This window comes from Pleuronectes platessa, chromosome 18 (genome assembly GCF_947347685.1).
Source record: "Pleuronectes platessa chromosome 18, fPlePla1.1, whole genome shotgun sequence".
Taxonomy (NCBI): Eukaryota; Metazoa; Chordata; class Actinopteri; order Pleuronectiformes; family Pleuronectidae; genus Pleuronectes; species Pleuronectes platessa.
The window spans coordinates 10,271,556-10,294,304 of record NC_070643.1 but is presented as its reverse complement, the minus strand read 5'-3'; the positions used below and the strand labels follow the sequence as shown (position 1 = coordinate 10,294,304).

The 22,749-nt window shown below is 42.7% G+C and overlaps 2 protein-coding genes across 3 annotated transcripts; one reads left to right on the top strand and one right to left on the bottom strand.

The window, feature by feature from the left end:
- Positions 1 to 396: 396 nt before the first annotated feature.
- On the bottom strand, positions 397 to 15,203 carry smap2 (small ArfGAP2). Of its 2 annotated transcripts, none has more exons than XM_053446754.1 (9): positions 14,828 to 15,203; positions 4,922 to 5,055; positions 3,959 to 4,123; positions 3,806 to 3,865; positions 3,565 to 3,622; positions 3,160 to 3,323; positions 2,813 to 2,993; positions 1,954 to 2,405; positions 397 to 1,863 (listed from the first exon to the last, which is right to left on the bottom strand). In XM_053446754.1, exons 1-9 carry the CDS (start codon positions 14,931 to 14,933, stop codon positions 1,738 to 1,740), a joined length of 1,446 nt encoding a protein of 481 aa, XP_053302729.1. In that variant the 5' UTR covers positions 14,934 to 15,203; the 3' UTR covers positions 397 to 1,737. The 2 variants fall into 2 exon arrangements, with proteins under 2 accessions (XP_053302729.1, XP_053302730.1); XM_053446755.1 differs by having other exon boundaries at positions 1,954 to 2,402.
- Positions 15,204 to 15,837: 634 nt separating this feature from the next.
- On the top strand, positions 15,838 to 22,032 carry trappc3 (trafficking protein particle complex subunit 3). The gene is made up of 5 exons (XM_053446752.1): positions 15,838 to 16,014; positions 17,061 to 17,158; positions 19,098 to 19,197; positions 20,782 to 20,964; positions 21,265 to 22,032. Exons 1-5 carry the CDS (start codon positions 15,973 to 15,975, stop codon positions 21,382 to 21,384), a joined length of 543 nt encoding a protein of 180 aa, XP_053302727.1. The 5' UTR covers positions 15,838 to 15,972; the 3' UTR covers positions 21,385 to 22,032.
- Positions 22,033 to 22,749: the final 717 nt, after the last annotated feature.

Below are 22,749 nucleotides of genomic sequence, written 5' to 3'. Positions count from 1 at the left end.
GATTGTTAACTTGAGTTTCGTGAGCGCTTACATGATAAAATTGCATGCGAGTGACTGTTTAAAGTGTTTTTTTTTACCCCTTCCCAGGGAAAAAGCACAGTGAATTGCAGTTATAACTAAACATATTATGAAAGAACAGATGAATTGAAGTGTCTAGTAATCACTAGTTAAGTGGCTGTACAGTAAAGCACATGAGAACACTGTAAAATGTGTTCTCATAAAAGCATTGATCTTTGGTCTACCAAAATCCCCTTTATTGATTCCAGAAGAAGCTTTCTGTAAATTGAGTAGCAGACATCATTACTTTGGGCTGTTTGGGTAGGTTTCTGCAGCTGAGACGGTGGAAATCTAGGAAATCAATGCATCTCGGGATTTCAAAAATTCTATTATTGTTGGATGGGATTTTACAAATGTTCTTACTAACACAGAGCCAGTCTCTTTTAATTGTGCAGTTTAATGGTATGATGACTGGGGTAATTAGCCTAGCCGATCACCTCCTAGCCGATCTTAATTCCTGAATATTTTATAATCACTAAATAGCAGTTCTTCTCAGAAGCGGGGAAATATAACTTTAAAACGAATCTCCACTCAAATCACTTTTTAGCTGAAGGAAATAAAAACCTGTAAATACAAATATTGCTGCAGCTAAAAGGACTGTTAGCTTAACTTGAAGCTTTCACTTTAGCAACTATTCGAGAAAGCGTGAATTGCTTAGCATAGCACATTGCGAAGTCATTCTTAAAACCTTTGCTCGAGTACTGTCAAAGTCATCCTGTTTAAAAATATGAATAATGAAACATTATTTAACCTCTTAACATCTTGCTTAATATAGTACTATGTATAAGGTAATCACGCAAATTGTTACGCTAGAATAAAAGCTCTAAAATCTCCTTAACCTATATAAAACTTCAGATTGCCTGGATGATACCGTTTGCATTGATATCACATATGTAGCCATCAAATGCATTTAAGATCACTTTTGAGGTTCTCATTTAAAAATGGGTCAGCTGGCAATTTAAAAAAAGCTGGACAAAGCTTTTGTCTACTTCTGTGCAAAATCCAGTTCCTCATTACAATCTCATCTTGTACAAATTACCCTGTTAATGCCTCAACCTTGCAACAATAAATATTTCCCTCCTTTTAGAGAAAATACTACTTGTTCCAATAGACGTCAGTATTTGAGCACATCAACTGGTGAAGCTACGCTAGGCTAACCTCATTGTTCGATATACCCTCAAACTACAGAAACTAAGAGAGAGTAGATGCATCCGTGTGTATTCTGGACTCTAGTCAAGTAAGGAAAAACCTTGACATCCTCCAAAAACCAAACTTTTCTTGAAAGTCAAGCAGTTTGTTGACACCCACATCCAGCAGATATGTATGTGCATGTGAACACGCTGACATCCAGGCTATAGTAACAAAAGAAGATGCATAGCCCTAACCACTGGCCTCTGAACCCTGTTGTCTTGGTCGTCGTACCAAAATGTTCTGAAGGCAAGCATGGAAATCTGCAAAACATGGCCATTGATGGGACAAGAAGAGAGGAAGCATGGGCGGAGAGGAGAGAGAAAGAGAGGTAGTAGTGGTTTCCCAGACATCCTCCTTCACACGGGTCTCCTCCTCCTCTTCTTCCACCCTTGCATCAGAAAATGTCTTATGGAGAGTCCAATCCACATGTTCCCACTACTCACTTCCCCATCTGTTTTGTTGGTCCTTGACACAAGTTCTTAGATGGGTTCATTTCCAGACGTGTGCTGTCATGTGCACTGAACTCTGTGTCGTTGAACCTCCCGTGTGTTGACTGCTGTATCCCATCATGTCGTTGGTGTTGTAGACATTCATGCCGGCCATGTGCTGAGTCATCTGAAATCCCAAAAACCCACATTAAATCTGTTTTTGTTCTAGAAAAACTGTGTCCGGGAACTTGCACAATGCAGTTTCATCGTGACTCACCTGGGCAATGTTCCACTGTAGCTGCTGGGTTTGCTGCGCTCCATAAACCTGCTGGTGTGGTAATGTGGTTAAACCGCCAACCTGCTGCTGTCCCATCATCCCACTCTGCTGCTGTCCCATCTTACCACCCTGCTGCTGTCCCATAACGCCATTCTGTTGCTGTCCCATCATACCCTGGGTCATCGCCGTCATGTAGGGCGACATCACTACGCCGCTCGGCTGAGCCATGACACGCTGGGCACCCATTATGCCATTCTGCTGCCCCATCATGCCATTCTGCTGTACTCCAATCATAGTATTTTGTTGAACCCCCATCATGCTGCTCTGTTGCTGTCCCATCATCGCCATTTGTGATGTCCCCATGGCACCTCCCATTCCAGCTGTCTGGGCTAAGGAATGGTAGGAACCGTATGGGTGGGTCGGGTATCCCATTTGGTTCATGTACAAGCCTGCTGAAAACAATCAGAGACAGGGAGCAGTGTTATACTCTCTGATGAAACAAACCTAAACTGAATGGACTGCTTAGTATCACCACTTGGGAGCAGTGTCTGACACTATTTGCAGATCCAGGAGCGAAATTAGCCTTCATTTGCAGTTAGAAGTAAAGTACACAGTGGGTCTTTAGGGCATTTTCATGGAAAACAGAGAAACAAACATTTCACTTGTGGGCCAAGACCAAATCAACTTACTAAAAGGCTCAATGGAATTCAGGGGAACTGCAGGGTCTGGTTGTAATTCCCCTAATTATAGCACGCTGTCTCTATTTATAGTTAATAGGTCCTTTATTACCACAAAAATAAAAAGTGATTCAGAAAAGATGGTGAAAATAACCCCTCGTAAAAATGAATGCAGTCCTCACCATGAGGAGCCATACTGCTGGCATGCACTGAGGGGGTGGAAGCATACAGGGAGAGAATAGAGTCCTTGGACAGCTTCTTGACTGGGCCCTCCTCTGCTTTGGGCGCTGCATCCAGGAACAGACTGAGGTTTGCAGGCACAGAGGCGGTCACTCTGCTCTGAGGCATAGAACTGGAAACAGGCTTTTCATTGACAGAAAGACAGAGAGAAAAAAGGTTATCGATGGTGACAGGATGCAGGCAAAGGTGACAAAAGAGGCAAATTAAAACACGGCTATAAGGGGCAGCTATCCAAAGCCCCAGGGGTCCTGTGGAGAGCGTACGGTGTGCACAGTGTTTTATCTCCTACCTTTGTTTTAGCGCAGGAAACAGAGGAGGTGGTTGGCAGAGAGCTAAAGAGATCCAGGGCAGAGTGGGCCAGAGGTGGATTAGGCACCGCTGGGCTCCGTGTTGTGTTACAGTCTGGAACACATCCTCCACCATTAGACACTGCAGGACTTGGTGCAGGGGCATCTGACAGAGGGGAGATGGAGGCATGGTTATGACAATAATGGTTTCAACTATGGTTGTAAATATTTTCACATCAATTTATCAAATCACAAATTCTTGAACTGTAACTAGATATTTGTTGGGTTTAGCTGAAAACAAGCTGGATTCAGGTAGAAATCTTATATCTATACAATGCTGCATGAGTGTTAGTGTGCTTTTGTGTGTGAGCGTGTGTGTGTGTGTGCGTGTGCGTGAGGTAGAATACCTAATCCAAGCAGGTCTGTAACAGACGGGGTAACTGTCTTCGGGCTGATGTCTTTTTTCTGTCATAACAGACTAAATGGTTATGATTCATGTAACACATCTCCAGCGACAAACAAGAAAGAGTCTCTCCAGAAACTCTCCTGCACATCTGAGTCTCATCTATCACCAACGACACTATGGGGTCAGTTATGCCCTCTTACTGCTGTGATACAAGCAGCGGGAACACACAAGGATGCACTCACCAATTTCATCTTCTCAAACACGACCGGTTCCTTGCGTATATTGTCGCAGCTTTTTTCTTTCTGCACAGAGAAATGTGAAGTCACTCTTGCAGTTCTTTTCTGTTCCATGGATTGAGACACAACTACAACACTTTGAGAGTGTGTCGTACTCACTCTGAGCATCTGGATGTCAATGACCCTATCCATGTACTTCTTCTTATCATACTTGTCCCTGATAAAGATCTCTGCAGACTGGTCTGTCTCAGGGCGCTGGAAGCACTCAGGTAAGAAAGCCTCATAGAGACGTTTGGCCTTCGCATTTCCCATCTCCTGAACACACTGGGGTCACCAACACATAACAGGTAAGCAGTCTAATAAAGGAAAAATACAACATCCAACATACTCATCCTATTGGGTTTCCAGTGATTAAAAAGAAGTGGACTTCTGCTAATAAAACAATGTAAATCCTTTTTGTGTATGTATGCGGAGAAGAGAAAAAGAAAGGTGCTGACTGCAGGATATTATCACACAGGGAGGCATAATGCTGACTTTGCCGCCTTTCAGACCCAGACAGGATGAGCTGCATACAAATGAATAGGGGTCTACTTCCTCTACTGTAGGTTTGTGAATGTAAAAGTATTAAAACTATCTCTCTTTCATGCTTAATCATGGCGAATCCTATTTGTACTGTTTCAAAGTATTGATCCAACAAATGCTCCTTTCTGATGCAAAGAAGTTCTCATGCTATGATAGTGCTGTTACAATATTAGAAAAATCACAGTTTGCCAAAGGAAAGTCTAGTGCGCAGCCGTCAAGGCAAGTTTTTTGCCTCAAAGTGGAGAAATGTCAGCAGGAATCATTGAAACCCAACATCATGTAACTTATATCTGTTTTGCTACTGCCTGTTCCCACCGATTGTGACGTGAAGGCCCTAAATGCGCGATTCAGCTTAATCGCAATTTGTAGTTTGGCTTTTTTGAAGCGATGTACATACACTGGATTCTTGCTGTTTTGTGGCGTGATACTTGTGTCATTGCATTGACTTTGCATGTAATCTAGACGCGCGTATAATAACACTCTAACATGTAAATAAATGTTACCATCTCTGTTCAAATCTGTATCGGCACGACCTCTGACCTGGACCTGCTCCTGCGTCCACTGATCCAGGTTGACGGACTTGACCTTGGAGATGTGGACGCCCAGGTTTCGATGGATACCAGCACAGCGGATGCAGATAAAAATACCCAAGTTCCAGGACGCCCATCTCGGACCTTGTAAATTAAAGAAGACCGATAATGTTAGAGAGTCTTTAGGGGAAGCTGATGAAATACATGGACAATGAAACAACTGAGAAAAAACTAGATACATATATGTTTGTCTTTGCCAAACAGTGCAGTTTCACTCCGTCCAGGTGTTACTCACATATTGCAGTCACAATAATATGAGGTAGTCGTGACCACTGAAAACAAATCGGTTAATATTTGAGTCCGAGTTACAACTGGTCAAAAGTAGAAGAAATAGTAGGCTGAAGAACGATGAGCAAAACTCTGATTAATTTTGGCCCAATTATTGAGGCGACGAGCCTGAAACCTCAATTATGAGTTTGAATACCGCTGGGAACACGTCTAATCCAGAGTAAGTCATGGGCTGTCCTGACACATAATGGGATCGAATAGGAGAGTTAGCCTACATAATCGAGACTGAGAGGAGAGAGGGGGAGTACACACGCACACACACACACACACACACACACACACACACACACACACACACACACACACACACACACACACACACACACACACACACACACACACACACACACACACACACACACACACACACACACACACACACACACACACACACACACACACAAATACAGGGCCTGGATACCTGCAGGGATGATTACTCATTGGTCATGAGCTCTGTGTGTGTGGGTGCAATGTTATCCAAGTAGCCTATTTTCTCCATTTTACCGCCATATGTAATTGTGGGCTGTGTAGCCAAACGTTTAGCCCCTTGCATTATTATTAATTAGCTTTAAGTGTCATATTGTGTTTTCTTGTGTGGATCTTCCTTCTATCTGCAGAGCTGTCAAGGTCCTTCACCTAAACAGGCTCTGAGAGGGGGGGAAATAAAACACAACCCCATCAGTCTATTTTTTCTGCACAAATTATGCAACCGTCTTCTTCAAAGAGTACAGTCAGCTTCAAAGAGAGCTGGTGCCCGACAACCCCCTCTTCTCTCACCCCTCCTCCACTTCTTCTCTTCCCTCCATCTCTTCCTGCCACGCCCCTTCCTTTCCTCTCCTCATTCTAGCCAAGTTCCAACCTCCCCTCTGCTTCTGTCTCCACCTTTTACCGCTCATCTCCGCAATGAGTCCTTGCTTCCAACCTAGGTACAAGCTGGTGTGCTGTGGTCTTTTCACCACCAGATGGAAGAGCGGCTTTCAGTTAAGATTCCTTCTCCCCTGAAGTCACTGTGCCATGTTTATTAAGAAAGGCCATTCTATGCAAATGTAAGAGGAAGCCGAGTTCGAGAGGAGAAAACATTCAAAACCTTCCTCTTTGTGCCAGCTGCGGAAACACTGAGTCTAGGTGCTGAGTCAAATAATAGCCAATTGTCTAGGTTGCGTCCTGAGCTCTGCACGCTAAATAATAAACCATTATTCTATTTGCATTATTAACAGGAAACCACTTCACAGGGAGTGACTTTTCATATGTTTCCCTTTTGCTCAATGTTATTCTGAAAATGACAAACAAAACAGACAAAAAGAGGCAAATAGAGCAAACCAGTAAACAATATAAACGGATGGTCAGTGGTCAGACAGATGTCCATCATCCTGACCGTCTGGCTGGAGCATTAGCTGTCATGCCGGCTAATAATAGTAGAATTACTCCTGCAAAGCCTGCTTAGCTGCTGTGAACATTGGCACTGTCGCAGGGAAAGCATAGATGGTCAATTGGGTTGAACTCCCCAAATGCAGGCTTAGTTTGTCCTCCTCATCTTCATTCTAAGGCTCCTGCTGTGTCCTGGCCACCATTTCTAATCGCTCTCATTCACCGACACAGCCTCCCTACTCTTTTCCCTTGTCCAACCATATCTCTCTCTTGCAGCTCCAATTCTCTAAATTCTGTACATTCTCTACCCTTTACCCTGGTTTTCCCCATTTGGTTGTAAATATTTTACAAAATTCTATCTCTTTCCGGCCATGCTGTGTGTCTCCAGAGAGGTGAGTGTTGGTCTGCTGGCCCATTGTCTGGTTGGTTGACCACTTTGGTCAAGTCTGAAGTTTCACTTATCCAGTGAAACACCACATGTAATTGATTGACTGTATTGCAGGTTTTCATGGTGCCCAGAGGATGAATTTTGCTCAGTACAGTTTCCCCTTGACTTCTCATCTCTCTGATGAGAAGTTTTACATTTTTTAAATTTCTTCACGAAGGAACGTCATGTACGTTTTCCAAGATTATGAGCAATTGTCAACATACATTTTCAAGGACGAACAGAGCTGAAGATGAAACATTTTAAGTGGATAACACCTGCTCCCTGCACCACAAGAGCTTCTTTGGTTCCAATCAATGCTTGAAACAGGACCAATGTGCAGTATATCTATCCAGCAGCAGAGCTCACCTCCAGATACCTCGAACAGATTTAGTAGGAGGAGAGTAGGAGGAACAGTCTGCTACAAGAAGGAAACAAAAAGGGTTTGCATTGCACATTTCTCCTCTGCCGAGTTTCCCTTTTCCTTTTTTTCTCTTTAATCCAAGACCGGCCTCCAACACCTTCTTTGAGCTATAATTAAATACGCAAGGTTTGACTAATAAATCAGTACTCAGGTTTTATACTAAAGAGTTTGCATAAGCGATTGATGAATCACCCTGGCAAAAAACAAAATGACTGTGGTGGTCAAACATGCAGCTTGAGGCACATCAGGGGAGGAAAGGGCAGAGACGGGATGAGAGTGGAAAACGGAGACAAAAAATAGTGAATTTTTTGGGGTCATCAAAAAGTGGACTTCAGCTGTTTGATGACCTGCTGGGAGGTGCAGGGGGGTATGACGAGGAAGAGGCACAAGCACAGCTCTATAATGAGCCTCTCGGTCAATCACACACACACACCTCTAGTTACGACACTTAAGAGGACCTTCACTTATAACATGTATTATTTTCCCTTTACCAGTATGCTTAATATTAATTTGGACTAACATTTTAATCCATTAAATATTAAGGGCAATTCCATTTGCAAATTTAATTAATTTCTCTATTCATTTATAACCACTATAAGTTTGTATAATCATGCTGAAACATGTTGTTATTGATTGTATGTATTTACCTGCATCTATTGCAGTACATAATGGTATATATTGATATATTAGCAGTATATTGGGAATGTTTTAGCCGTTGAACCCTACAGATTTAAGATTAATTAGTGATTTATGGCTAAATGAGTAAAATCGACTTGATTTAGAATATCAAGTCTACATTTATTGTAATCAACGTGTATCAATGTTATAATTTGTTATATTTAACTTTTTAAGTTCGTGCAGTTTATTAAAAATTGTTAAATGTACTCGAGTATGACTCAAACAAGAGCCTGATAATTGATTTTCATATCACAGAGAAAGGCCTGGAATCTATAACCCTAATTCTTGGGATATTTCTAAGGATATAAACCCATCTTTAGTATGGAAAGAGAACACTACAAACATGTATGATGCATTAACAAACACACAGCAGTATTATCCAGACTTCTTCTACCAGAACCTTTGGTCAGGACATTTGTAATGAAAACAACGTGGGTGAAGAAAGCTTAGCTTTGAAATATCTAGGGAACGTGAACAACAGATCCTGGTTCTTGGCTCATTCACAGCTAATTTGCTTAATAAAGGAAGTAAAATACTGTTTCCCAGTTCTCCTGCTGTGAGTTGCATTAACTGTGCTCTATTCAAGGTTTGAAGTTGTGGGACAAAAGTTATTCCAGCGCGTCTAAAAGCTCAGTGCTCTGTGTGGTGCATCACGTTCATAACAGAAGTCCGGAGTATGTCAAAGACCACCTTTCAACTGGTGCCCAGCAGACAGCACTTACAGATTCACACTTGTGTTCCATGCCAACATGGAAAACCTGTGTGTTTAGTGTCTGTGGTGACAGTAATTAGAGGCTAGCTGACATATTTTTCTTATTAAAATAATAAATAGCCATCAGGTGGCTTGTGGCCTACGGAAGACGTGCACTAGTTTTATATTACACTTCTCATTATGTCAAACAAGCTAAACTGAAAAAAATGGAATCATATTTTACCATCTCTCTTCTTGATATGCACAAATGGAGACAGACACTAGTCCACCATGTCATACAAACAGATTTGATGATGTACACACACAAACACACACACACACACACACATGTGCGAGCAGGTGCATATGGCTCATTAGCCCATATCCCACAAGGATGAACGGCGCTCCATGCATGCACCCAGGTAATCCCACAGGGCCTCAGTCATCAGTGGATTCCTCGCTCTCCGACACCACCACACAACCACTTGTGTAGAGACTCATCCCATTATCCAGCCCCTCAGCAAGAGCACCAACCCAGAAACCCTGAGGCCACCCAGTGACCCAGTCACAGACTGTGCTACACAGATGGACCCCTATTGATAATTTACCAATACGCACCCACCGTCTGTGTCACAATGTGGGTGTCACGACTGTGAGGCTGCAGGTGAGTCACTGAGGTTGAATGGATGATACATGGAAACATGACTGTGACTCTCCATCCCTCTCATCACTTTTCTGCTGCTACTTACACACTGTTGTTTGTACTCTCTGTAGGTCATATGGTTATTATCTCTATAATGTTAGACTGTGTTTTTCTATCGTATATTTATTTGTCTATTTGGACGTATGGATGGATGGATAGCTGGATGGATGGATGGATGGATGGATGGATGGATAGATGGATGGATGGATGGATGGATGGATAGAGTCTTGATTCCAAACTGGGATATTCTTTGCAGGATAACCTCTTTTCATACACACGTATAGCCCAAGGCTTATATGATTCCCATTGCACTTCTACAAGCCCTGGCTTACATGGCTGTAGAAACATTTTAGTCCTATGTTCAAGCAATTTTGAGGGCATGACCCAGCGATCCCACTGCTGACCCTGCTCTGGAGGGCCATATAGGCTAAAGTTGGGGTTAGCCCACTTTGGACATGAGGTAGGATAGTGCCAGTGTGAAGCCTTTCTTACCCTGGGGCTTATAGCTCCCTCCGACCCAGGCTAAATGTAGTGTGAAAAGCCAACCTTCATCCACTGTAATCCCAAAAACAAGACGAGAGCTAAAGCTACACCCTCCCACGAGATATCTGCTTTCTCTGTGAATATGTTGTCGATTGCATTTTCTTGTTACCAACTTCTATTCTACAAGGTGCTCCTGGTGTTTTGTCCACAATGACCCAGGTAAACTAGCTAGAGCAGGTTGATGTTTGACATGATCTCACTGCACCTGATGCACCTCAAATGACATGTCAACAACCTCAAGAGGGTTCCACGTCATCACCTCATCTTGAGACCAAACTTAAAATAAATCAAGTTCAGCTGATGCTTTATTATGTTTTGTAGAATATTTCAGGAATAATGTACAAACTGTAAACAGAGTGGGAGGACCTGGGTGGTTTAAAGGGGACCCAGTGGGTTAATTTACCCACATTGCCTGAAGCCATGTCAATGTATTAATGTGAAGTGTACTCTGTCACTGTGGCTCCAAATCCATTATACATGTGTGACTTTGAACTCTCTGCCAGCCGTGTGGGAACAGCCAATCACCTCCTTGTTTCAAAGAGAATTCCTGCTGGCTTCTGATTGGATGAGATTAAGTGGTGGGAGGGGAGGGGCGTCGGGTGGTGTCGGTGGAGGGATAAGGCATGACATCGCCAGGTGATGTCTCCACAGCAACCGGGGCCCGGTATGTACGTAAACACAAGCACAATAGGAGACAATAAAGGAGGCAGGCTTCTATTCTAGCGCAACACACACACACACACACACACACGCACACACACACACACACACACACACACAGACACAAACACACTAAAAGCCCTTTGAGACGGAAGCCAGAGGGTAAAGTGTTGACCACATTATGCACCTGCCTCAACCTCTCGACAGGCTCTTATTATTATTTGCTGCAGGATTTACAGTAAAGGGGTTTCATTGTGAGGAAATGATAAGCATACAAATACTAAAGAAAGCCATGTGGTACAGAGGAAAGAGAGAGAGACTGATGCACCATAGCTACATTGCACTGGTATTGGTACAGTAAGAAGAGCATTGTAGGGAGATACTGTGTGTTTTTTTCACAGGCTGGTGTAAAATGCAGTCTTTGCTCCACACATCTCACCACTTCCTCTTCAGCCTGAGGGAGGGAGGTGATAAACGCACGGTAATCTGCGCCAGAGCAAACAAGATTACACCGAACCTCATCACGGGCCATATGGCCCAAAGCCTGACTCGAGATGAGGAAGTGGAGGGGACAAATGAGTTTAAGGTGTGCACACGCAACATGTGGGTTTTGCAGGAGTGTGCATCCACAGAAGAGTAACACTTAAACATGTGAGGAAGTGTGCTGAACAGGTAGGAGGTGAAACATCTCGGTTCATGCACCAGCCTACATCACAGTGTCGGTGCTTTAATCATCACAGCTACATGGAAAAAGGTGGCAAATGAGATGAATATGGAGCCAGATGTTATTTTTTTCGGTACATGCAGAACAGGAAATGTGTTTTGGGTTGTAGCAAGAAATACACCTTGACATTTGACCAATGAATCTAAGGGAACAAAAATTGTCCAAAAGTTGTAAAAGGATCCCTTCAAGGCGTTTGTAAGATAAAACAATCTCAAGGCAAGTTTTGTGATGACAAAAAGAGTTTTGTGATGACATGATGACCTTGGCCTTTGACCTCCAAATTCTAATCAGGTCAATCCTTGATTCGAAGTGATCGTTAGCACTGGATGTGATGACATTTTCTATGGATGTTCATGAAACAGCACAAGCACAAGAACACAAGGTCACCATTGCCTTGATTTTTGAAGTTCTACCACAAAAGTCTGATCGTTTAATCCTTGAGTCAAACTGAATATCTGAACCAAATCTAAAGAGATTCCCTCAAGGCCTTCTTGACATATGAACAGGAGGGAGGGACGATCCCAAAACAAAATGCCCCCGGCCACTGGCTGTCATCGGAGTGGAGGCCCAATCAAAGATGATTGAGGAGTCTCAAATTAAAACAGGGCTCATTCTTCAAAAGCAAAATCAAATGTTTGTGTTTTCCCTCCTCACATAACAACTGCAACACAAATGCACATCAGACACTGGGCTGTTTACATCCTGTGCTTTTGTTGATTGTAGTCAAGACAACAGTCACTTCTCTATGTAAGCTGCAAGAGCCGGATCACGACTGCTTTTTTAGAATCGGTCACGAGCGTGATTACCTGGAGCCAAACAACAACAGTCTAGTGGTTCTATTTATATTTTATTAAAGAGTATGAAAAGGGCATATTTGTGAATAAAGAAACACGTGTTCCCAGTGTGCTTTACAAGTTCTTCACAAACCATGTCGTTGTCTATCTACTGTCCAAGCAGCGTGTGTATGAGAGGTTTGATAAAACTTTGTTCCTTCTATTGAGGACATTGAGATTTTTCTGTATTTCAGAAGGAGAATTTAGCGAGAAAACGGGAAAAACAACTTTAAGAGTAGAGATGTTCAGATACAGATACCAGCGTTGGAGATGCTGGGTTGGAAACCGATCTGATACCGCGTAGTTCCAACCAGATAAAACTGCAACTCTCTTTCCCTGATAACCACAAAACTGTCGAAAGTACAGTTTTGTGTGCGTCGAGAAGAAGATTTCTGCTTGTGTAGCCGTTGCCACAGTTGTAATGTTGTTCAAATGTCAGTTTGGTCATAATTCACATTTGAAAGTCCCACAAATATAACAGCAACAAGGGGCTTGACGTGAGCATCCTCACTTACAGGAGCAATCGTTTGAATTTGTGTCAGCACAGCGGTGTCATTTAACGTTACGCAAGTAGATCTCCAGAAAAAATAATTGCATCCGAATTTTTCTTTTCTCAACACTTGACCTGCTCACTGTCTCTGATGAAAGACTCTGCAAAGCCTCATCAGCACAGTCAATCATTTGGCAGGAGAAGAAGCTGAAAGAGATACAGAAACACAAAGACAGGGATGCACACACACACACACAGGCACAAACACGTAGGCACACACACACTCACACAACCACACGCACACACGCACATGCACACACATAGGCACACACACACAAACAGAAATATAAAAAGACACAGAAAGGACACCCGAACAGTGACATTCATACAAATGAACACAAAGCACTGATACTAAGGTTACCTCATTTTCCAGAGGTCAAAATACTGTCTGTCTGTCTTAAACGCCCCCCCCCCCCCCCCTCCACCCCCCCCCCCCTCCACCCGGACACAGCACTGCTCCATGAATCCAGAGATGAACGATCACGACTTATTGATTTCACATGTTTCCTCCCGCTGAGTCACGAATCTGAAGGCAGTGGAGATTACAGGGAGGATTTTTTTTTTAAAGCACTGACACAACTGATACACGAGTATGCACTTATAGCAACCCCCCCCCCCCCCCCCCTCACTTCCCGTTAAAGACAAGGGAAGCTGCTTGGTGCTATCATTCATAAAGTTTTCATGAGGAGGCCAGTTCCCCACGTGATGTGCTGTGATTTACTCACATCCAGAGGCCTTACACTGGGGAATTAATGACCGAGCCGTGAGCAGTGCCAGTGACGTGCGAGTGTAGAGCGAGTGACGCGTTGAGTCATTCCTCGCACCTGGTGTGGCGTCACAAGGTCGATCCCATCGGCCTCAACAACACGTTGCATCAGAACAAGCAGCATACGGATACCATGTGGACGACAGGTGCAGCAAGAGATACGTAAGAACAAATCACAAAGATATGACAGCTCTGTAATAAAGACAGTTACTGAAAATACCTTCTGTTACAATTCGTTTTTCATTTTGCCATCGATTCTTTTGTGTGAATCACATTGTGACCTTGTTTAGATCAGGGCTGTACAAATAAAGTTCTTATTGTTATTACATTATTACTGTCAGTGACACAGGAGGAGATTCAACCGACACCTTCAGGTTTAACTCTGAGGACCAACACTGGTTGACCCCACCAAGGAGCTTGTGTTTTTGCATGAATTTGTGTCTTTCTTTGTTTATCTATTAGTTGGCAAGGTTACACAACAAACCATGGGGACAGATTACAACTGAACTTGGTGGATGGATGTGATACATCTCAGGGAGGAACCCATAAAATCTTGGTGCGGATCTGGATCAGGGTGTTTTCCCTTTGCTGTTGTGTTTTGTCATTGTCGTTGTGTTTTCCCTTTGCTGTTGTGTTTTGTCATTGTCTTTGTGTTTTGTCATTGTTGTTGTGTTTTGTCGTTGTCTTTTGTCATTGCTGTTGTGTTTCTCATTGTCGTTGTGTTTTCTTTTTACTGTTATTTCTCGTTGTCCTGCTTTTTTCATTGTCGTTGGGTTTCCTCCTTGTTGTTGGGTTTCCTCTTTGCTGTTGTGTTTTCTCATTGCTTTTGGGTTTTCTCATTGCTGTGTTTCCTCATTGTCTTTGTGTTTTCTCATTGTCGCTGTGTCTCCTCATTGTCGTTGTGTTTTCTCATTGTCGTTGTGTTTTCTCATTGTCGTTGTGTTATCTCATTTGTCGTTGTGTGTTTAATTTGCCATTGAGTTTTGTTGGGGGGGGGAGCATGGCATCATGGGGCTGCATGCCATGCTCCAGCCTTGTGAGGATGTGGCCCCGTGCCTTGCACCATAGTACAATTTAATTGGCCGAGAGAGCTCATGAATGCAACACCGCATTTCTGCAGTGTAGTAAATGTACACACACCCAAAGAGACACACACACATGCAACGACCATCCAGGACACTATCAAAAATAAAAACCCACCAACCTTTGGAGTCGCAGTCGGCGCAGAATTTATTCTCCTCCCGCGCCAGCAGCGAGGTGAGGACCGCCTGGTATCTGTCCACGTCCTTCACTGATCTGCCCGTCATCATCGCACCGGTCCGACCTCCTCCACAGCCCCTGCGCCGCTCGGTCCTGAAATCAGCCTCTCCTGTATATGGCCAGATAGAAAAGTGTGTGAGCGGAGGATTGATGCGCTCCGTCGCTCCTTCCTCCTCGATGTGGAGCTCGGATGGGATGACCGACTCTCAGCCAACCAGCACGCGGGTTACAGAAGGCGCAAATAGCCCTGATGGAGACGTAAGGTGGAGGAGCAGACCATGTGACTGAGCTGAGAGTCAAGATGTGATGTTAACTTTGAAGAGGAGTGAGTGCTCTTCCTGCTCTCTCTCTCTCTCTCTCTCTCTCTCTCTCTCTCTCTCTCTCTCTCTCTCTCTCTCTCTCTCTCTCTCTCTCTCTCACACACACACACACACACACACACACGAATGCAAACAGTTGTTATACATAGCAGAGCTTCCAAAGTGTGATCAGTCTATCGAGTTATAAAGAATACATATTTCCCAGCTGCATTACGGAACATATAAGGTCGTTCGTTTTATTGAATTGTTAATATATGAGCTGTACTGCCACCCTGTGGTCACTTGTGAGAAGTTCATGTGAAACCCAGGTCTGCTGTTCTCCTCCAGAACGCCAGAGGGGGATGTCTAACCTGTCGAGAGTAAAACAGCAGAAGAAAAGTTGGTGAGACAGCTGACATCAAGCTAGTCAGAGCTAGCTAAAGCATTACCGGAAATCATCTTCAAAATAATGTACGAAGATTTTTTCACGTGTTGCAAATGAACGCTGTTCTGAAGAATGAGCTGTAACAGTATCACAGTTTTAACTGTATCTGTTTGATCATCATCTCCTTTGCCGTCCTGCTTTGTATCGCTCACTAATTTCCCTCGATTCATAATTTAGCTCTCAGGCAACACCGGAAGTTCATGCTGTCATCCTCGTTATGCTTGACGTTGAGCGGAAGAGAGCCAATCCACCGGCCACTGCGGAAACAAACAGTTCAGCCAGAATCAAATAAATAAAGGATTAATCGCGAGTCACCTCCTGGTTAATCCCGTAACTGTGTCCACAATGTCCCGGCAGTCCAACCGAACAACTGACAGCAAGAAGATGGTAGGCGATCAACGTCAAAGCCCATTTTAGCGTGGCTAGCTAGTTAAATGCTAACCGCAGCTAAATAGCGTTAGCGCTCTGGTTCACATCGGATTAAAGTCCTCGTCAGCCACAAATCATTGTTTGACGCAGCTCGATTTGATTTGAGCAGCTTTTAAAACATTATGATACGTATTTAGATTATTGTTGAGCATTGCATGTGTTGACGTGTGTCCCCATCTCACTGCGTTCATTTCAATATCAAAACAATATGACTGAAACATCTTCGTGGCTGAGTTGAACTCAGTTTCCTGTGAACAACCTTTTATTATTCTCAAGGAAAGGACTCAACAACTCTCGTGTCATGACAGGGATCAATATTTAGTTGTAGATGTGGACCAGTGTTTTATTTAGTACTATAGAATGTGGGTCAGTTTTACAGCTGCAGTGAAGAGTGAAATATTTCATGTGAAAATCTTATACATTATATTTATTCATTATTAAGGGTTAATAAAATGTTTGGATCGATATTTAAAATCTTTATCTTATGGTTGATATTAGGTATGATTTCAGCACCAGGAGCTGTCCATAGCCGACCTGATTAACCCCCTGCAGCAGGAAGTGGCCCGCTGAGCGTTTATATACACATCGAAACACTAGTTGATTTCTATAGAGAATCCTAGATGCCTGTTTATTTATTTTTAGTATTTTAAAGACATTCCTCTTAAGCTCAACATAACTGAACTGAAGCTCTTTTATTGCGTTGTTTTCATTGTGAATGAACAAAATCGCCTCTGTGATCAATAACGTATTGTATTTATTTTAACATGGCCACTCCCAGTAATCAGTTTGGGTCTTTTACAAACTTAAGTCAGATAATATAAGTAGTATATGATTTTAACTGAACGCTCTCTGATGTGTTGAGCATATCCTTGAGGTTAGCTTAGTGATGTTCCAAGACACAAGAAAGCGAGTGTATCTGTGTTCTTGGTTTTTCCAGAGCCTTTAATTAGTTCATACTAAATAACATGACATTTTTGTTGTTTTTGTTGTTTTTATATTTTTAGAATTCTGAGCTGTTCACACTGACTTATGGGGCCCTGGTCACCCAGCTTTGTAAAGACTACGAGAACGACGAGGAAGTCAATAAACAACTGGACAAGATGTAAGTATGCACTTCTATTGTATCCTTGTCAAGGGGGGAAGGAGCACAGCAGGAAAGTAGGAAGGATGCTCCCACCTTGGTCCCAAACCAAAGTGACTTATAGATAACATTAAATAATTCATAACCACCACAGGAGACAAAAGGGATGATAATCAGTGGCAGTATCACTTCAAACTGAGGCCAAACCCATGAAACCAAAAAGTGCCAACATATCCTGTCCATCTATGTGAAATGAAAAATACAGTAACTAATATTGGTTCTCTAGAGTAACTAAAACAGGGGAATACTAACAATGGAATACTCAAAGAACCTGACAGGAACAGACACACACTCTCACACAAAAACAGCCTCACCCACAGACACAGGTCAATAATATAACTGATAGTTGGCTTCCTGAGTTTTGAAAAGTGCTACATGAACAATACATCATTTAAATAGTCTTTACCACTGATTGATGCATGCAAAGCTTTTTAAAAATCATGTATAATTTCATTTAGTTTATTATGACATGAACCCTTTATTGGTAACATATATCTTTTCATTTAGGCTAAATTTCAAACAAATAAATGTATAGCATAGTATAAATATATATTTCACTGAGTTCATATCGAGAATGTAAATAAGTGTTGAAGTTTGGCTTGTTTAACTTGGGGAGGAGAGGGGGGTTTGATTTGTGTGTGTCTGTTTGGCTCACAGGTTCCCACATTCTACTGTTCTCTGCTCATAGTGTACTTTGGCACAAACTGGAACAGAGGGATGAGGTCATGAGGTTTTACTTCTCACACTTAGGTGTCGGAGGTTCCCGAAGAATCCTGTTATTTGTCAGAGTCTAAGAATTTTGAGGTGAACACTGATTTGTGTTTTTAGGAGAGAAAAGAGCTCAGGAATGTCCGACTAGACACTCATAAGATTTAGGTAAAAGGATTGGTCAATAACTCAAAAATTCTAAATATCCTGTCATTATGACAGTACTTTGAACTGAATGTACTCTGCTTTCCTGGTTGTACAACAGGCTTAATCTCTGTGAGAGGATGTCTCTCTTACCTGGCCTTAGAAGGCAGCAAGTCTGCACTGCCCTCTCTGCCAACTGGTCAGAGACAGACCATGTTAGGAACGGGACACATCAATTGGCTTCAGACTCCCAATCCTAATTGTCATAATTTTCCTAGTGTATGACCCACAAATGAATGAAACTTTAGTAACTGTCTTTTAACTCCTAACGGACCCCAACTGCTGCAATTATTCCCATATCAACTCCTGAACTGCACAATTATCAAACGACCCGCGACTCGACCTGTCACCCAAGATTAGACACACATGCTACACACACAGTTACTCATATCTAATGGGTTGTGGCCTCCTCATCCTCCAGTTGTGGTGGTTGGGTTGTATTCTTTGAAAAGTATCTGTGGATTGTTGCAGCTCAAAGCCACTGAGAACGTGTCCACCACTGTTTCATTTTGGCTTTACTCTCAGTAGTGACAGTTATCTGAGCAGAAGTGAAGGGATCAAAGTTAGTGTCAAAAGCTTTAACCATAAAAAAAACCTTTGTGGTGGACAAGTCATCAAAAATTTGTACTTGCCATGTTGTGGAGCAACAGGCCACTTGAGGGCGACACGGTGGAGAGTATCTGACAACAAACATGGCAACGTTGTTCTCGTCTCGCTTGAACTAGATGCTACACTGCCCCCTCATGATTTCCAGTGGTACTGCTGTTTTGTCTGTATCTGCACGTTTTCAGAAGATGTCCACAAATACGAACAAATGCAACACACAGACAGAAGGCATAAATGTGTATACAAATGTAACGTTGAGCATAAATGAGCCTTTACCTGACCTTTTGCAGTTCTGTGCTTTAGTCTATTAAGTCTAAGAGGACGCAGAATAACTTCATCTGTCCTTCTCTTGCTTCTCTCTCTGTCTTTCTCTCTTCCATAGGGGCTATAACATCGGAGTGCGTCTCATCGAGGACTTCCTGGCACGCTCCAGCATCGGCAGGTGTCAGGATTTCCGAGAAACGGCAGATGTCATTGCGAAGGTAATTGCGAAGGTTCCAGGCCAATCAGAGCGTGACCGTGGATCTCTCCCAAGATTGAAGGGAGGGGGGAGAAGGAGCAGGAGGGAGGACAGGAAGGACAGTTTAGAGAGAGGGGAACATGATGAAACACCCTAAAAGTGACCAGAGACAGAGGAGAAGGATGGTGGGAGGAGGAGGAGGGAGAGGTGATGATTGTGGCCAAGCAGAGGACAAAGCTCCTAGAATGTATTACTCTGCATTTTCCTTAATTTGAGGCCAAGATCACATTCCTCTTTGCTTTGTGTGATAGTTACCTTGATACTCAGAAGGTGAGGATTCTCTTACATGTGGAATCAAATGTCAGTCGCTCTGTATTCAGTGATACTTCCTTTCTGCTTTATTGTCACTGGCTACAGCAATGAAACAACTACATCTACGTTATATCGCGTCTCTCTCAAAAGGAGTCAGTCGTCTTGTCATTTACCGAATCACCCAGCTGATTTCATTACAGCTGTACTTCCAGTCCTTCCTCTCTGTAGTTTTCTCTGTGGAGAGGCAGTAGGACACAGGGAGACAGTGAACATTGTGTGTTCAGCGCTCCAGCTGTTTTCAAGGTGTTGCTGCAGCTCGCAGCTCGGGGAGTCATACCACAGATGTAACTCTACACAAGCTCAGGGAGCTGGCTCATGGTCATGAAATGAAGGGTGATGTCTGTAAACGGAGGAGCACTATGGGACAGCGGTTTGGACGGCACGGTGACAGCCTTGCCTCAGGATATCACATGACCTGTTGCCAAAATCACCTCAGTCATTCTTCAGTTTAATATACGAGGCCTGTGATTTGATCAAAAACAGATTTTCCTGAATTATTTCATTATTTTTATATTTTCAGTGTTGTTTTTTCCCCCAAAGATAATTGTGTTGATTTAAGGCAGGAATACTGGTCGTGCAACTGTTCTACATTTCTGAGTCAAAATCTTCCTACCGCCACTCCATGTTGTAATTGATTGGAGGGGCCGAGCTGGCATTTTGTTAGCTTCATCGAATTTTTTATTGGAAGGGCCAGTTTGTCGTCCGTCCTGCAGAAGAACATGAGCAACAGACGACAGTTACCAGAAAGGTGTGTACAGGTAACACTGTCAGTATTCCACTAATACAAACACAAGGTTTCCTGCAGCTGCTTCCCAAGTAAAAGCTTCCTTCAGAGATGATGACTTTTACTGGGAAGAAACTGTGAAGGTGGTTAGTCCATCAGTCAAAATGGTTTAGCAATGATCTACAGGCTCAGTTGATGTCAGGAGAAAGTCCCATAATAGCAAATCCTTAGTGGACAAGACAGATCAGAGCGTTGGACATTGTAACCTGTAATAATAATACTTCACTTCGTTTTAGCATGTGTTCTGGATAATAGAAGAAATGTGTCATTAACTCTGGCTTTGCAGCTTGTTGCTTTATGTAGCTGTCCAAATCTAAAAATGTGTTTTTCTTATCTTCAAGGGATGTGGCACAAACTAATTCACCATGAGACATCACTTTTCAAGTGAGTAATCCTGCTGTGTTTTATCTTTCACCAACTCCCCACCCTGTTGTGTTTTCTTTCGATTAGGTTGCATTTAAGATGTACCTGGGAACCACCCCCAGTGTGACCAACTGGAGCCCGGCAGGAGATGAATTCTCCCTCATCTTAGAGAGCAACCCGTTGGTCGACTTTGTGGAGCTGCCGGACAACCACAACACGCTGATCTACTCCAACCTGCTGTGTGGGGCCCTCAGAGGGTCACTGGAGATGGTAATGTCAACACTTATAAATCAATAGTCTGAATCATTTGCAAATTTATAATGTGTGGAGGAGGAAAAAAAGAGGTAGATACTGTCACAGCTACTGTCACAACTACTAATAACTAGTAAAACTAACAAAGATTGCAGTAAACGTTCTTCCTTGGGCCAGTAAAGATAAAACGACCCTTCTTGCTGGAGTTAATAAGACAACACAACATTAACCAATGGGGATAAAGGTCTTCAATGTGAAAGTGTGTGTGTTGGTGTTTTTGTGCACGACATCGTAACTGATCATGAATCGTTGTTTTAGGTCCAGATGGCGGTGGACGTGAAGTTTGTCCAGGACACTCTGAGGGGGGACAACGTTACAGAAATCCGCATGAAGTTCATCAAGAGGATTGAAGAAAATCTCCCGGCAGGGGATGAGTAATGGAACCGGAGGAGAAGCAAATGCAAAACATCTCAATAGGACGTTTCCCTGCAGTCTTGAATATTATATTAGAGTTGAAAGACTCTGTATAAACACCACAGCCTGGATCTTTCACATTCAACTTTTGAAAGGAACAATGGTTTATGTTATAGAGAGACTCCCTAACTTCTAGCATCTTTGTCCTCCTGTTTTATTTTTTTTCTATCTGCGTTAGGAGAAGAATGCAAGGAGTTAGAGGAGACAATTTAGATTCATCCCAGAGAAAGGAAAAACTGTACACTATGTAAACACAGCATCAAAACACAGCTCGGCTACCTTGATTATTTTATGGGTGGTGAAAAAAGGTATTGTGTATTGTGGTTCAATTTGGCAGTGCAGAGGAGTGAGACAGAGAATTAATCTGTCACTGTTTCTTCATTTGATGTTTCAATTTATTTCCTTTTTCTTCGTGTGACCATGTGTAGGTTGTTATATATTTTTTTCCAGTGCGATGCTGGAAAGCCCTACATTGTAATGTTTTCAATTTTTTTCTTGTTTTGCTTAATTTTCTTAATTCTTTACAAGATCACATTCTATATTGTTGCCAATTGTCTGGCATAATAATTTATGTGGATGCATAATGTCAAATAAATGCAACATATCTGAAAAGAGGCTTTTTTCTATCATGTTTGTGGAAGTTTAGAGGAGTGAGCCTCAATAACAAACCTAATTCTAACCCTAACCCTAAACCAAGCCCAAACCCTCAAAAAGCCAATTTCATTTGAGAGGACCAGCCAAAATGTCCTGACAACGTCAAAATGTCCTCACAATGATGATATAGAACCAAAATTGCCCCCCATAACTATAGATAGACATACATACACACCGTGTCCTCTGTACCACCTTGTCAGTTCTGCTTCAGGGTGCTGAGATAGTATTATCCCTTTGGAGTACTGCAGCCACTCTGCAAAGGCAAACAATAACAGACATAATGTCTCTCTTGTGTTTGTTCAGGGTACATGGAAGTAATCTGTGTGGTTGTGGTTGTGGTAGTGTGTGTGTGTGTGTGTCTGTGTGTGTGTATATGCGTGTGTGTGCAAAAAAGCAAAGGCTGCAGTGCTTGGTTCTGGTTGTCACACCTGTGAATGTCTTTACATCACCCAGAAGTAATGATCACAACTTCTCATTTAGGTTCCACTGCACACCTCGTCAATAACTTAAAAACACAGACGTCCATTCACACACACTCTCACATTCACACACAGACACACACACAGCTGCCGCTTTAGAAACAAAAATCTGTTCTGGATATACAAGAACCATGTTTTTTGTTTTTTACCATGTAACAGAACAATAACATTTGTACCAAACTCTTGAGTCTGCTTG